This window comes from Hyla sarda, chromosome 3, assembly GCF_029499605.1.
Source record: "Hyla sarda isolate aHylSar1 chromosome 3, aHylSar1.hap1, whole genome shotgun sequence".
Lineage (NCBI taxonomy): Eukaryota > Metazoa > Chordata > Amphibia > Anura > Hylidae > Hyla > Hyla sarda.
Genome location: NC_079191.1, coordinates 170710934 through 170728097, shown reverse-complemented (window position 1 = coordinate 170728097; position 17164 = coordinate 170710934). Strand labels below are relative to the sequence as shown.

The window sequence follows — 17164 nt, the reverse complement described above, 5'->3', positions numbered from 1 at the left end:
TTTTCAAACCTGCATTATGCCCATTCTGTTATGGACCTTACCTATTACAATGCAATGTAACTATGCTGATTTTGCTGATTTGTTTCTGCAGCTGAACTTCAGCATCACTCCTGGGAAGACTTAAAAATAGAGTAGTTTCGTTTCTTCACACCATGATTTGTCTGGGAGGAGGGAGCAATGCAAATATAAAAGCAAAGCCTGTTCTTCATTCCATACAGGACAAGCAAGAGGAAGACTCATATATTCCAGGCAAAAGAGGTAAAATAAATATTATTACTATTATATCCCTTGTAGCATAGTTTATTAATGCAGAAGTTAATGTATCTTTAATATTGTTCTATATTTATTTCAGGTTTTCATTTGCAATTATTGAATACAAAGCCAGGAATGAATCTGACAAGAGGGGAACTCTCAGTCTCATGTTTTGTCCCCCATTTATCATGTTTCAGGCTTTGGACACAATAATCTATATACATATATATATATATATATATATATATATATAAAACTTAATGGGGGACATGTATCATTATTTGTGTATGGTAGAAGCATTTTACCCATTTTCCCGAATTCTAAATTATGCGCAGAAGCGCTAAATTTATCAATCAAGTGCAATGAGCTTCATAAATTGCGTGTAAATATAGTAACCTCCTCAATCCACTCTTTGGAAAATAGAATCGATGATTTAGAGCATCTTGCTACATTAAGTCCAAGATGGCTTATATTTGCGCAATAAAAACAGCTCTTGCGGCAAAACTTTTGGTGTAAAGGAAAAGTACGCAGTTAATAAATCCGTGCATACTATAGATGTCACTCCAAGGTACCCCGATTTGGCCACATCTGGAGGACATGCTCTACCAAAACGTGCGCAAAAAAAATGGCTTGCGCAAAATTTTGCGCAAAAAGAAATACACACAAAACAGGGGTAAAATCTTTCATACATGTCCCCCAATGTGTGTATGTATGTGTGTATGTGTGTATGTATGTATGTGTGTGTGTGTGTATGTTCCAGCATCACGTCCAAACGGCTAAAGATATTAACATGACACTTGGCACACATGTTACTTATATGTCAACAACAAACATAGGATAGGTGATTTAACCCTTACTCCCCCCCATTTGCCAGGGGCGGGGTTTTTGTTTAAAGTCCTATACAAGTCTATGAGAAATATATGTTACTGCATAACTTCCAAATGGCTGGAGATATTTCGATAATACTTGGTCACATGTTACTTATATGTCCACTGAAAATATAGGATAGTTAATTTAACCCTTAACTACCCCCATTTGTGAGGGTCGGGGTTTTTGTTTAAAGTCCCATGCAAATCAATTGGAAATGTATGTTCCCACATAACTTCCGTACGGCTGGAGGCATTTCAATACCTGGTACACATATTACGGGTCGGGATAGGAGGTCAGGATAGGAGGTTGGGATATGAGGACCGGATAGGAGGTCGGGATAGGAGGACCGGATAGGAGGACGGGATAGGAGGACCGGGATAGGAGGTCGGGATAGGAGGACAGGATAGGAGGATGGGATAGGAGGACGGGATAGGAGGATGGGATAGGAGGACGGGATAGGAGGTTGGGATAGGACGTCGAGATAGGAGGTTGGGATAGATGGATTGGATAGGAGGTCAGTATAGGAGGTCGGGATAGGAGGTCGAGATAGGAGGTCAAGATAGGAGGACGGGATAGGAGGTCGGGACAGGAGGTCAGGATAGGAGAGCGAGATAGGAGGTCGAGATAGGAGGTCGAGATAGGAGGTCGAGATAGGAGGACGGGATATGAGGTCGGGATATGAGGTCAAGATATGATGACTGGATAGGATCGGCATAGGAGGTCGGGATATGAGGACGGGATATGGGGTTGGGATATGACAACAATATATGAGGACGGGATATGAAGTCAAAAGCTTCCTCCTTTGTTTATTTTCCTCCCCAACAAGGATTAGGAAGGAAAAACCGGGCAACACCGAGTATTGAGCTAGTTGTCAATAAAAACCCAAATGTGTGAACACACCCTGAATCAAATAAGGGAATATTCACATGTGGCACATTTGTTCAAGACTTTATGAAAAACTGTTGTATTAATTTGTTTTGGCAGCAAGAACGTGCATCTCTGATGATTTGAACAGTCACTGCAACAAAGCTTCCATGTGTTAATTCACTCAAATACTTATGGTTAAAGGGGTACTCTGCTGCTAGACATCTTATCCCCTATCCAAAGGATAAGGGATAAGATGTCTGATCACTGGGGGGTCCCCTGCGATCTCCCGCAGCACCCAGCGTTTTAACAAACGCTCAGTTCCTGCAAGAGTGGTGACATCACAGTCACGCCCCCTTGTGACGTCACGCCACTCCACGCCACCTCCATTCATGACTGTGGGAGGGGGCGTGTTGGCTGACAAGCCCCCTCCCATAGACATGAATAGAGGGGGCTTGATGTCACAAGGGGGCGTGGCCGTGACATCACTATCACGGCCTCCGGCTCCAAGCGTTCTGAACAAAATGTACCCCTTTAATGTCTTCGAGTATTGTCAGACACTGCACATTTAATGCTGAGAAAATCTGCATCATAGTTACAGTACAGTGCTAGGTGAATGGGGTTTTACAAAATCCCATTTACAGGTTACAGACTTTTCTGGTGTGGCTTTGGTGACATGCTGCTGATTTTATCATACAAATTATTCCTGATTATTGTCAAGGTGATCACAGGTTCAAGTCCCCTGCTGCCCAGTTCTCAACCTGTGGTGTGTGTAGTATCCTAGGGGTTCCACACCATGAGGGGAATTTATCAGACAATTTTGACTGCTTTTTCATCTAAATTTGGCGTAGGAATAGTTGCCTGCTGGTCCCATGCGACTTCTCCTGCGTCATTTCATTTAGGCTGTTTGATTTTTATGACCACAAAGTGATCTGTTTGGTCACTAATTTATCATGTGCAACTTTTCTGTGAAATGTCGCAGAAAAGTTGCACGGGCCAGATTTAGAACATAACACGGTAATTCAATGCTGCCCTATATGTCTCTATGCGACAATTGTATTAATGCCGACTTTTAGTGCAATTTTCGCATGGCCCACCACTGCTCTGCGACATTTATTCAGAGCAGTTCAGCAGGCATTCATCAAAGTCTGTGAGCCAATTGATAAATTTGGAGCACGGCCGCCACTTTCCCAGCAACTTTTTTCCTCTAAACTAAACAAAAAGCAAGCTAGGTTTCACTATCACTGGCAGGAATTTATCATTGGATTTACCTGAGTTTTTTTTGTGTTGATTCGTTGCAGAATTTGTTGCAGTGTAAAATATGCTACTTTTCCCGTGACTTTTGATTTACAGAAGTTTAGGTCCCATGTGTACTTACACAGATCAGTAGTCATAAAAGTGCAGGGGAAGGGGGGGCGGGGGGTATGGGGTTCAGAGAAAGTAGCTTCTGGCTAAGGGGTTGTGAGTGTGTGAAGGGTGGAATGGTGGCATCAAACAGGCTACACTAATCAGTGGTGCCCAGACACTGGGGGCTCCAGAAACTGGGGGTCCCTGCAGTGCCTATTGTCAAGGGGGAAAGATGGGAAAACAGTCCTGCCATATTACATCATATGCGTTGCCATTGCTGTCAGGAAGAGACTATCTATATATCTCATATCTATCTATCTATCTATCTATCTATCTATCTATATATATATATATATATATATATATATATATCATATGTATTGTGGCAGTGTGGCAAGGAAAGGGTGTATTTCCCTTGCTATCTCTGCAGAATGCTCCACCTGTGGCCTGATTAATGAGGTATCAGGAAGGGAAAGTGTGTGTTTAAAAGCTAAAGGAACAGAATGGTTGAGGCTCTTCCTATGAGACAGCATGTGGGCTGTAGGGAAGAGACAGAGGCTGCTGAGGAGTACACAGCCGAGCTGAGTGGCTCAAAGAGAGTGACATGAATTGTGAGTAAAAGGTTGCAGGGGACATATGTTTAACCGGCTGAGGGTAGCTCAGCGGTTGTTAGTCAGGACAAGCTGATCTGTGTAGTCAGTGACCAGACGGTCTAGGATTTTGTTTGTTCCTGCTTTTTGTTTATTTCTTTCCCTGCAACCTGTGTAATAAAACTGGCAAGGTGCCAGATGTGCATTAGAACCGTTTGCTTGCTGGTTTATTGAGAAGAAACGCATCCTGTGGCGTGGTCCAGGACGATCCCCGAGCTAATCCCCAAGGAGGAATCCTTACAATTGGTGTCGGATGCGGGCAAACACGTTGCTAGGAGCAACCAGTGGTCGAGTTGCAGTGAAGTTGTTGCCAAGAGAAAACTACCGTGCATGGTGCAAGGGTGTACTCTTTCTCAGAGAGGAGACAGTGGGACGAGCCCAGCTGTGGAGTACAAGAGCAGGACTGCGCCTGTGGTGAAGTTGTTGCTAGGGGCAACAGATCGCATCAAGCGAGTGGGCGCTCTTTCTCAAGTAAGGAGACAGGTGGACGGGCCACCTGCAGAGTGCAGATTACGTTTTGAGACTGTGTATAAAGGCGTTGCTAGGGGCAACGGAAAAATTTTGTTGGCAAGCGGCTAAGTACGGTGTTTGCAAGGTTTGAAGTGTTGCAAGATGGATGTCCTGATAAGTGCTTTGTTGCAGACGGCTGCAGCGCAAGAGGAAGCAAGCTTTGCAGAGTTTGAAAGGATTGCTACACATGAGGCATGGCCCAAGACACACTGGGGAAACTTGGTGTTTGGATTCATTGGAGGAGATGCCCAAAAAGTTCATTGTGAACTGGATCCAAAGATATTACGGGACTATGAGAAAGTCAAGACAGAGATCCTGACTAAAGTGGGAGTAAGCCAAGCGGCAAGACTACAGTGTGCACTGCAGCCTAACAGTGATGCTGGGTTTAAGGTTGCAGAGCTACTTAAAGAGCAAGTGGAGCGATGTTCTGCAGCAGAGAAGCTGGTGAGAGGTGTCCAGCACCAGCCCTTAACTGACTGGACGGCAAGAGATTCTGGTAAGACTGTTCCAGGGGTTATAGGGGCCATGTATAGTGACTATGAGACTGTGCATAAAAATGATGGGACTGTGCATAAAAATGCTGAGGTGGAGGGTGGTGTTTCCCTAGTTGACTGTGTGAACAGTGTTCAAGGTGGTACCAACCTATGTCCAGTTGCAAAATCATGTGAGGGTGGAGAACCCCTCATGGAGACTGATGGGACTGTTCACACTGTGCAGATCGGATTGAAAAAATCTGGTGAACAGAAAATGTTAAATGCAGGACTGGGAGAAAATGTAACAAAACACACTTTGCCTGAGTTAGGTCCTAGTGCTATGAACTGTCCTGTAAATTTTGAACATGTGCAATCTGATAATGTTTTTGTTGAAAAACTTATGTTGATGTGTTCAGATGTAAAGAGAACTGCTGCCACCTCTGACAGGACAAAAGAAAACCTGTGTGAGCTGGAAATAGAAGGTAAAAAGATGATGGTTTTGTTAGACCCTAGATGTGTAATAAGTCTGGTAAAGTCCAGCAGCAGAAAGCCGGACCCCACTATAGTGTCTATGCAGGCTGGTATTTGGGGTTATAAAATGGTTAATGTCTGTATTTCTACTCCCTATGGTACTATAGGTCACAAGGTTTCAATAGAGCCCTCCTTGGAGTATGATGTAGTACTGGGGACGGATTTTCAATTTTTTCAGCAATTATGGGAAGACTGTCAGGTGACTAGAGCAGGTACACCTGATAGGCCCACAACACTTGACTTGCACCACACACTAGTGGAGAGTTACTCAGCAGAGGCTGAGGACGGGGAGTGTCAGCAGTCACTAGATGTAGGTCAGATAGGGGTCTGCCAGACTGCTGGGGGAGCTGAAGACCAGACCGTGAGTCAAGTCCAAGAGGATCCAGTGACTCAAGTGACAAGTGGGCCTCTGACTGAAACAGAATCTTCAGTGAAACCAGAAACGGATCAGGTACAGGAACATGGGTTCCATCCGCCAGCTGAAGATGAGCCCAAGGTGGGGCTAGAGTTGCGCGGTCATCTGGAAGAGGTAACTGGAAAAGAAGCTACAGAGATGTCTGTGGATAATGCAGAAATACTGAAGAGAGTACATGTGGAGCTGGGTGCTGCGCTTACTGTCACAGACAGAGTCCTGAGTGAAGGAGATGTGATGTCTGGACCAGAGATGGATCGTGACCAGGAAGGTCGAACCACTGGACCAGATGTTGTTGCAGACCCAGGAGCCCTAGACCTTTCTGCTGGGCAGCAGAGAGACAGTGTTGAAGTGAAAGAGAAGTCTGCCAGTGAGCAGAGAGACAGTCCAGAGAGACTGTCCAGGAACTACCCTGAAGCCCAAGTGGCCAAGACCCTTGAAAAGGGGGAGACTACTCCTAAAGGTGGAAAAGAGTCTGAACGAGTTGGCTTGAAGGAAGAGACAGGCCAAGCACAGGTGACTGTCAGAGGACAAGAGAATGTCACATGGTCCAGCAGCGAGAGTAAGGAGACCGCTGTAAGTAAGAGATCTCGGAAAAAACGCGCTGGTCTTGGTAAAAAAAAAGGGAGCAGATCCAGAACCTTGAAGAAACCTTACAGATGGTTTCTGCTAAATTGTCTCAAAAGGAAGTAGTTCATCACCTGACAGAGGAGAAAGAAAAAATGCTTGCAGACTTGAATAAAGAGCAGGAAGCGAAGCTTCAGCTGCAGAAAGATATGGAGCGCCACAAAAGTGAGTTTGCGGCTCTGCAGGATGAACTGTCCCGCTCCCAGGGTCTTATGACCAGCAAGGAGAGAGAATTGGAGATTCTGGCCAAGCAGATCTCATTCAAGGATGAAGAAGTGAATGTCCTGTGTGGGGCATATCTGGCTCTACAAAGTGATCACAAGGCTAGGTTGGTAGCCATGGAAGAGCTGGAGAAGGAGAAAGTGGTAATGGCTCATAAGGTGCAGAGCCTGGAGGCGCAGAACGAAACGCATATTAAGTCTCGCGCAGCTGCCTTGGATTCACTGGGTACTCAGCTCTCTGAACAAGAGGCTCAGCTAAAAGTCTATGAGCAGAAAGTGTCCAAGATGGCGCAACTGAATAAAGACAATGAGCAGATGAGAGAACAACTGCTGTCCCTGGAGGATACTGTCAAAAACTTGACAGAATTGCTGGAAAGTGAGAAGAAGAACTCTGCTAAGCTCAAGAGTGAGCAGCAGAAATGTTTAAAGCTGGAAGGGGACATGAAGGTCCTAAAAGAAAGCCGTGACCAAGTTATAGCAGAACTGGCTAACGAGAGGTTAAAAGTGTCTCAGATGGAAATTGAGGCCAAAGCCACAGCGGTCCGTGTAAAAGAAGAAAAACTGCTTGTGAGGCAAAAGCTACTGGAGACAGGGATGCTTTCTCTAAAAAAGGCGGAGTCTGAACAATGGACGCAAGAAACAGTAGAGTCTGAAGACCATGAGAAGAAGCCATATGAAAGGTCCTCTGAAGCTGATACTGAGGTGAAACCATATGGGAAGTCCTCTGAAGCTGATACTGAGGTGAAACCATATGGGAAGTCCTCTGAAGCTGAGACTGAGGTGAAACCATATGGGAAGTCCTCTGAAGCTGCAGAGATATTAACATTGCATGGTGAAAATTCTGAGGCAGAGAAGTTCTCTGAGGTAGAAGTTAAACCAGAGATAACTGCAGAAGCTGCAAGTAAAGTCAGTGACACATCTGAAGGTGCAGGTGAAAAACTGGCTAAAGGAGCCAAGAGTTCTCAGCCTAAAGATGAGCCTGTGAAAGTCTGTGTCCCTAAAGAAAGGGCTAATAAAAAAGCAGAGTCCTTAAAAAGAGGTCACTGTGATAGAAGACTGGGTCGTGGTGGAAACCCTGAGAGGCACTGGATTAGAAAACACTGGAAGAAAGTCCGCAGAAGTAGAATTTGGAGAAGAGTCCGTCTCAAGGAGAAGAGGGACAGGTGCATTAAAGGGAAGCCTCCTGAAATTGTGGAGGATGACTTAGAAGACCTGCAAATGGGTGATACAGGCTCGGTTGGCCACCAGCAAAGTTTGTGCAATGGTCATACCAGTGACAGAAAAAGACAATGGCCTAGAGCATCTGCCTTGTCCGCACCTAGAGTCCAGAGCACTGCACAGACCAAGATGAAGAACCTGGTGTTGGAAAGGTGTGACATGAATGGAGCTTTTTACAAGGAATTTGTCAAAGGTGACCAAAAGTCTTGTGCTCGGTGGCTGATGAAAGTGCGAATGAAAGAAGGGTGCACCATTGAAGTGGTGCAGATAAAATCTACTGATGAAGGAAGCCAAGTGCCTCAAAATCTGTTGGACGTAGTTGTTCAAGGAAAAGGAAAGGCAGTTGGACTCTGCCTTTTGAATACAAGTGCTCCTTCCCGGTGGTCTGAGCAGAGGGGGGGGATATGTGGCAGTGTGGCAAGGAAAGGGTGTATTTCCCTTGCTATCTCTGCAGAATGCTCCACCTGTGGCCTGATTAATGAGGTATCAGGAAGGGAAAGTGTGTGTTTAAAAGCTAAAGGAACAGAATGGTTGAGGCTCTTCCTATGAGACAGCATGTGGGCTGTAGGGAAGAGACAGAGGCTGCTGAGGAGTACACAGCCGAGCTGAGTGGCTCAAAGAGAGTGACATGAATTGTGAGTAAAAGGTTGCAGGGGACATATGTTTAACCGGCTGAGGGTAGCTCAGCGGTTGTTAGTCAGGACAAGCTGATCTGTGTAGTCAGTGACCAGACGGTCTAGGATTTTGTTTGTTCCTGCTTTTTGTTTATTTCTTTCCCTGCAACCTGTGTAATAAAACTGGCAAGGTGCCAGATGTGCATTAGAACCGTTTGCTTGCTGGTTTATTGAGAAGAAACGCATCCTGTGGCGTGGTCCAGGACGATCCCCGAGCTAATCCCCAAGGAGGAATCCTTACAGTATCTATCTATACAAAAGACAAAAGAATTGCAGTACTCCAAGTAAGATGTTAGGGTGAAAAAAGGTAGATATTTATTCCATCCAAAGTGTGACGTTTCAGTCGCCCACTGTGACCATTTTCAAGCATGCTTAAAAATGGTCACACTGGGTGACCGAAATGTCACACTAAGGCTAGGACTCCACTGAGATTTTTGACCTTCGATTTTTGTGGCATAAAAACCCCAGAAAAAACGCCAGTAAAACTGCCACAGTTTTCCCCTGCGTTTTGGCGTTTTTTCTGGCGTTTTTACCTTTGTGTGGAAATTGCCTTTTTTGTCCCCTTTTGCGTTTTTTTTTACAAAATACAAAAAAAAAAAAAAAAGGATCCAGTAGGTATGTAAAATTGTATTGAACTAAATGTTTATTTTTTATAACAAAATTTGAATACCTTTTTTTTTATAAAGTGTGTGTGTGGGTAACTTTTTTTTCTCTTTTTCCCCCCACAGTTTTTATGTAGTACTACTACTCCCAGCATGGAACACACTGTTCCATGCTGGGAGTAGTAGTACCTGTACTATAGACATATCGCCTTGGGTGTCAGTCTGACACCCGATGCGATCGTCCATAATATAGCAGAGACGCGGCTCTATACAGCGCTCACATCTCTGCTCTATTCACATCACTCATTGATATTTTCCACCCAGAGCTGTGATTGTCCGGATGATTGCAGCCAATCACAGCTGTGAGGAAAAGATGAGTGAGTGGCCGGCCCGGAGCATAGTGCAGAGCAGGGATGCGAGCGCTGTATACAGTCGCTCAATCTCTGCTATAGACAGGATGATCACAGCGGGTGTCAGTAGTGACCCCCGCTGTGATGTGTCCTTAAGCAGGCACTACTACTCCCAACATGGAGCACACTCTGCTCCATGCTGGGAGCTGTAGCACCTGCATTAATAGACATATCGCAGCGAGTGTAACTTCTGACACCCGCTGCGATCTGTCTATTAATGCAGGTACTACAGCTCCCAGCATGGAGCAGAATGTACTCCATGTTGGGAATAGTAGTACTTGTAGTTAAGGAAAGATCACTGCGGGTATCACTCCTGACACCCGCTGTGATCCTCCTGTATAATGTATGGATGCAGCAGCCGCTCTCCTATGGTCCCCTGCACTGACATATATATACACCACCTATTACTATTTCCCACAGAGGTGTGATTGGCTGGAACCATCTGGCCAATCAAAGCTCTGCGGGAAATATGAATATGTGTATATATACGTCAGTGCAGGGGACCAGAGAAGAGCGGCCGCCGCATCTATACATTATACAAGAGTATTAACCATGGCGATCTGTCAATAATTACAGGTACTACTACTCCCATCATGGAACAGTGTGCTCCATGCTGGGAGTAGTAGTACTACCTAAAAAATGTTTAAAAAATAAGTGAAAAACACACACACATACACTACATTTTTATTATTGTCGGCTACATTTTTAGTGCTTTACCTGCCCACATAAATTGATCCCTGTTTAAAAATTAATAAACATTTCGTAATAAAAAAGATACATTTCGTTAGATACAATTTTTTCCATCCCTTCTACTTTTTAATAATTTTTTTTATGGTACCCTACGAAATTTTAATGCAAAAGGTATTTCCATAATTTTTTTGTATCACTAAAGTCCAAAAAGGAATAAAAACCGCCTGCAAAAACGCAAAATTTAAAACCAACATGGCGTTTGTCTTGGCGTTTTTGCTCTCCCATAGACTTCTATGGGAGGAAAACGCCATGATTTCAGGACAAAAAACGCCAAACTAGGTTTTGTCGGCCGATTTGAAAAACCAGCCTCTTAGCCCAAAATTGCTGAAAAACGCCAAAAGGATAAAAAAAAAAACGCCAAACTGAAAAACGCCAAGTGAATATGGCATTTTGCAGTTTACTATTGACTTGCAGCTAACATCTGGACGCGGCGTTTTTTCACTGAAAAAACGCCGTGCGGGAAAATAGTTTTTTTTAATGGCGTTTTTGCAACAAAAAAAAAAACTCAGTGGAGTTCCAGCCTTAGGGTGAAAAAAGGTAGATATTTATTCCATCCAAACACCTTACTTGGAATGCTGCAATTCTTTTGTCTTCTTTTGTATTTGAAGAGCCCTGGACCAAGTCTGTTTGGATTGCTGGCACCCAAACAAATGCACACAGGTTTTGCTTCTTCTCTGGATTCCTTTTTTTTATCTATCTATCTGTGGTGTCCCGATACCGTATTGCTCACCGTACCTAGCGTAGAGGTCCCCAAAGTCAGAGTAACTACGTTCAGGTAGGGTTCCTCAGGTAGGACAGCCCCTAGTCGCCTCTCCTTAAGTCTAACTGTAATGTTAATAAATGTATATATTAATAATTATATCTATATTGCATAGAAATGTATAGTACTTACCTTGTTCAGCGTCGCAGGACCTTTGGTTATGTGACCATGCTAGTAACCTCTATGGTATGTTGCAGGACCATAGGAGGTCCTTGGGTCACGTGTTACCCACAAATCTTTGTAATGGTGATTCACATCCGTATGGACCAATTAGCGTTAGTCCAGCCCCTTCCCATATAAGGGAGCTGCGTCCAATTATCGCTCTCTTGGGTTGCTGCTCTCGTGGATGCCGGACTAACAGGACGGTGTGCTACGCACTTTCAAAGACACGCTAGGCCTCAAAACCTACGGCCTTAGTAGAGCCAAAATCGTGAGTTTTCCTCTAATTCCTGCTAATGCTAGCGTGACTACTGGACTGCAACTAATTCCCCTAAATCCAGTGGAACAGCGCAATACCTTAAAAGACTCTTAATGGTAAAGTCCCAACCATTGTCAATCTCCAAAAGAAACGGTTGTTATGCTAAGAAACTGTTATGTTAATGAAGCGTACAGAAAATCTTCTGTAAAAGTTATCCCAGTTTACAGAAACTCTCCGGTTGTGGACAATCCATTATTATCTATCTCTACTCTATTACCAACTACCTCCCTATCGTTCCTGGGAAGGGCGGCGGTAGGAAAAGCTTTATTGAGGAGCCCTAACCCTGGCGTCATGAATAGCAAGGGTTAAAAGACACCCTTTAATATCCGCACAGTTACACTCCCCATACCCTACACCCCCCAGGCTATCACATAGCTTTTTGGCGTCTGACAAACAGGATACGGGTGTGTGCCTACAGCTGTTGCCACCAAATAAAGTGAACTCCCCCTGTATAATAGACTGTCCCCATGGGTTACGGAGCACCATATAACTGTACGGAAGATTGCATATGGTGCCGCTTGCAGAGAGCACATGCGAAAATAAGGGGGGAGACGAAAATGTTACTGCTGCAGAAATGTGTAAAGTGAGATGCGAATGTATGCTACGATCCCCAGGTCCGGTCAGGATTGCAAGAGTTAACTCGCTGCCGGAAAAGTGCGCGAAGAAGGCCCGCGCTGCGCCCCCTGGGCAATGCTATCAAGCGAGTGTATTGCAGCCGAAAGGGAACTTAGAGACGTGGTTGTTGTTTCTGGAGGAACAGGAAGTTGGGGCTGCACCGATGACGTTCTTCCGGCCGGCAGCCATTTTGGCGAAGCCCAATATAAAGGGAGGCCTGCACAGCGACCTCTTCAGTCTGGACAAAGGAGAGCCGGAAGGTACAGACATGGCGGAGAGCAGCGTTCCACGTGGCATGCACACAAAGATGGCACCGGAACAAAGGAAAGTTGCGGCGGTCGCAGCCCAACTGATCCATGATCTTGCCGACCGTTTGCAGCGGTTGTCATTGGATGAAGAGGGGGCCTGCAATCTTCCCCCACTGCGCAATGACGATGACGACTGGCAGGATACTCCTCCGGGGGACACCGCAGGGACACCTGGAACTCCATCACCGGGGAGATTGTCCCCTCACCACCGCATTTGGGGCTCATGGGCTGAGATCCCTATGGAGGAATTCTCAGTAAGTACACCATCTGAGGCTGCCTTCTCTTCCCCCACCAGCCCTGAGCCAGAGATACCCCTGTCCGCCCTGCAGAATGCACGACCGCACTCACCTAAATTGCCCCAATGGGTCTTTGGGGAGGAACCTGACTTTAACCAATACATGCATGATGTGCTTCAACCCCTGCCTAGGAAGTCCCTGCCATTGGCTCCTAAGGCACAGCAAGAAAGGGCCCGTCAGGAGGCCGAAATAGCAGACCTAATGGAAAAATTAAAGGCTCAACACCGAGAACCCCTAAGCATGTACATCTGCCTCTGGAGGAGAGGATCCGCTATCAGGAGAACACCAAAGAGATGGAGGCACTCTTTATTCGTAGGTGGGACCATCCTCGAGAAGGGGAGGAGCCCTTGGAACATCGAAGAGCAACAGTGGCCAAGTTCGACAAGGTCAGAGGTTATGGTACCCTCATTGATTGCCACACCGGCTATACCATCCTCGTAAACTGGCGATCTGTACAGAGGTCATATCTACACAAAAAGTTCCATTCCCTGGAGGTGGGTGAGATAGTGGAATACACCCCTGTCTGGGGCCTGCGAGGAGAGTGGGCGGCCGCAGTCACCAGGCCAGCCGCTCCAACCCAGTTGCCCTTCAAGTATTTCTGTTCTGATGATTGGTATGCGGACCCATTCAAGCTGAGGCCGAGATGGCCTGCTCCTGATGCCTCCACCAACGTACTCAAGGAGGAGGAGTCTCAACCAATTCCTTCTGTCTACCACAAAGTACCCTGGCCTACTCCCGACAAGGAGGTTTGGTCTACCCCCCAGGAACCAACAAATGTGCTGCGGCCCACGCCTGATGAGGAGGTGGGGCCGAATTAACCAGCACCAACTGTTAACCTCAATCCTTCAGTGTCACACTCTACCCTTACTAATGTGGTGTGGGAGAGCCACATTAACTCTTTGCCTGCTCGTGATCCTGAGAGGGGTAGAGGCAATAGGCGAGGAGCAGGACGACATTGCCGAAGCTGCATCTGAAATGTGACACTCATACTGCTTTAAAGTTTTTGTGTTTTTGTTGTCTTCACAGACTTTTCTGCAACAGTTCAAGAAACGTGCCTAGCAGGACTAAGGCTAAGACTGTTCAAGTAACGTAACGTCAAGCTTTTGTGCCTGGTTCTTAGACCAAGACATTCCTAGAGGTAGGAGATTCGTAAGTGTGTGCCCAGCTAATAGCTGTAGCCGTGAAGTTTAGACTCTTAGTGCAGGTGGACTGCTGATCCTTGCACGCACGTTTACATGTATATACCTCAATCGTAATGTGACATTCTTCGTGAAAGTTGCACTTATCAGGTGAATGCACCTGAACCCTGTTGGAGTGTTTAATAAATATTCATGATAGAGAAATTAAATGTAAATGGTTATTGTACCTAGAAAAATTTGCCTTGTACACATGTACATTAATGTAAATAATAGGTGTTGTAGTAGTTACAGTAGGTGGCTTCCTCGGCTCCTGAAGAATAACAATTTTGTCACCCATCACTAACACCTTCTCAAAGGTCCACTCAAGGAAAACTACCCTTAAGGTATCAAGACTGACCTTGCACATAATACTAAACACATAGTACTTCACAAAACAACCACTTAAGTGTACTTACCTCACTTAACCCCTTAAGGACTGAGCCCTTTTTCACCTTAAGGACTGAGCCCTTTTTAGCAATTCTGACTACTGTCACTTTAAGCATTAATAACTCTGGGATGCTTTTACCGATTGTTTTGATTCCTAGATAGTTTTTTCGTGACATATTCTAATTTAACACGTTGGCAAACTTTCGTTGTTACTTGCATCCTTTCTTGGTGAAAAATCCCCAAATTTCATGAAAATTTTGAAAATTTTGCATTTTTCTAACTTTGAAACTCTCTGCTTGTAAAGAAAATGAAAATTCCAAATAAATGATATATTGATTCACAAATAAAATATGTCTACTTTATGTTGGCATCATAAAGTTGACATGTTTTTACTTTTGGAAGACATCAGAGGGCTTCAAAGTTCAGCAGCAATTTTCCAATTTTTCCCAAAATTTTCAAAATCGGAATTTTCAGGGACCAGTTCAGTTTTGAAGTGGATTTGAGGGGTCTTCATATTAGAAATACCCTACAAATAACCCCATTATAAAACCTACACCCCTCCAAGTATTCAAAATGATATTCAGAAAGTGTGTTAACCCTTTAGGTGTTTCACAGGAATAGTAGCAAGGTAAAGGAGAAAATTCAAAATCTTCATTTTTTACACTCGCATGTTCTTGTAGACCCAGTTTTTCTAATTTTACAAGGGGTAAAAGGAGAAAAAGCCCCCCAAAATTTGTAACCCAATTTCTCTCAAGTAAGGAAATACCTCATATGTGTATGTCAAGTGTTCGGCGGGCGCAGTAGAGGGCTCAGAAGGGAAGGAACAACAATGGGATTTTGGAGAGTGAATTTTGCTGAAATGGTTTTTTGGGGGCATGTCACATTTAGGAAGCCCCTATGGTGCCAGAACAGCAGAAAACCCCACATGGCATACCGTTTTGGAAACTGCACCCCTCAAGGCACATAACAAGGGGTCCAGTGAGCCTTAACACCCCACAGGTGTTTGACGACTTTTCGTTAAATTTGGATGTGTAAATGGAATTTTTTTTTCACTAAAATGCTGGTTTTCCCCCAACTTTTACATTTTTACAAGGGATTATAGGAGAAAATGCCCCCCAAAATTTGTAACCCCAATTTTTCGGAGTATGGAAATACCCCATATATGGATGTAAAGCGTTTTGTGGGCAAACTACAGTGCTCAGAAGAGAAGGTGCGCCATTGAGCTTATGGCGAGAGAATTTGTTTGGAATGGAAGTCAGGGGCCATGTGCGTTTACAAAACCCCCCGTGGTGTCAGAACAGTGGACCCCCCACATGTGACCCTATTTTGGAAACTACACCCCTCACAGAATTTAATAAGGGGTGCAGTGAGTATTTACACCCCACTGGCGTTTGACATATCTTTGGAACAGTGGGCTGTGCAAATGAAATTTTTTTTTTCATTTTCACGGACCACTGTTCCAAAAATCTGTCAGACACCTGTGAGGTGTAAATGCTCACTGCACCCCTTATTACAATACATGAGGGGTGTAGTTTCCAAAATGGGGTCACATCTGGGTATTTATTGTTTTGCGTTTATGTCAGAACCACTGTAAAATCAGCCACCCCTGTGCAAATCACCAATTTAAACCTCAAATGTGCATGGCACGCTCTCACTCCTGAGCCATGTTGTGCGCTCGCAGAGCACTTAATGCCCACATATGGAGTAGTTCTGTACTCCGGAGAAATTGTGTTACAAATTTTGGGGGTCTTTTTTTCCTTTTACCGCTTGTGAAAATTAAAAGTATGGGGCAACACCAGCATGTTAGTGTAAAAAAAAAAGTGCTGGTGTAGACCCCAACTTTTCCTTTTCATAAGGGGTAAAAGGAGAAAAAGCCCTCCAAAATTTGTAATGCAATTTCTCCCGAGTACGGAAATACCCCATATGTGACACTAAACTGTTTCCTTGAAATACAACAGGACTCCGAAGTGAGAGAGCGCCATGCGCATTTGAGGACTAAATAGGGTATTTGAATCCGCCACAAAAATACCCTACGGCAGTGTTTCCCAAACAGGGTGTCTCCAGCTGTTGCAAAACTCCCCGCATGCCTTGACAGTCAGTAGCAGTCGGCAATACTGTGAGTTGTTGTTTTTCAACAGCTGTAGGCTCCGTTTTGGAAACACTGCCGTACAGTACATTTTTTTTTTTATTGGAGTGGGGGGGGGGGGGGGGACTAGGGGTATGTGTATATGTAGTGTTTTACCCTTTATTATGTGTTAGTGTAGTGTTTTTTAGGATACATTCACATGGGCGCAGGTTTACAATGAGTTTCTCGTTGGGAGTTTGAGATGCGGCGGAAAATTTGCCGCATCTCAAACTTGCAGCAGAACTCGCTGTAAACCTGCCCTCCAGCTGTTGCAAAACTACAACTCCCAGCATGCACTGACAGACCATACATGCTGGGAGATGTAGTTATGCAACAGATGGAGGCACATTGGTTGCCAAATACAGAGTTTGTTGCCTAACTCAGTGTTTTGCAACCAGTGTGCCTCCAGCTGTTGCAAAACTAGAACTCCCAGTATGTACAGTCTCTCAGTGCATGCTTGGAGTTTTATTTTTGCAACAGCTGGAGGCACACTGGTTGCAAAACACTGAGTTAGCTAACAAATTCAGTTTCACAACCAATGTGTATCCAGCTGTTGCAAAACTGCAACAATCAGCATGCATTGACAGCCGAAGGGCATGCTGGGAG

At 44.8% G+C, this 17164-nt stretch overlaps 2 protein-coding genes across 6 annotated transcripts in view; both read left to right on the top strand.

Annotated features, from left to right (window-relative positions):
- LOC130361869 (receptor-transporting protein 4-like) overlaps positions 1–17164 on the top strand; it is a 54137-nt gene that overhangs the window by 18105 nt on the left and 18868 nt on the right. For 2 of the 4 annotated variants that reach the window (XM_056565475.1, XM_056565474.1), the window contains one exon: positions 92–258. The gene's annotated coding sequence lies outside the window, so the exon portion shown is untranslated. Of the gene's footprint in view, positions 1–91; positions 259–13894; positions 14007–17164 lie in introns of those variants that run through there. The other 2 variants (XM_056565478.1, XM_056565476.1) reach the window with 2 other exon arrangements.
- Positions 6669–8781, top strand: LOC130361868 (uncharacterized). Of its 2 annotated transcripts, none has more exons than XM_056565473.1 (2): positions 6669–7459; positions 7538–8781. In XM_056565473.1, the coding sequence occupies exons 1-2, from the start codon at positions 6686–6688 to the stop codon at positions 8522–8524; spliced, it is 1761 nt and encodes a 586-aa protein (XP_056421448.1). In that variant the 5' UTR covers positions 6669–6685; the 3' UTR covers positions 8525–8781. The 2 variants fall into 2 exon arrangements, with proteins under 2 accessions (XP_056421448.1, XP_056421447.1); XM_056565472.1 differs by having other exon boundaries at positions 7499–8781.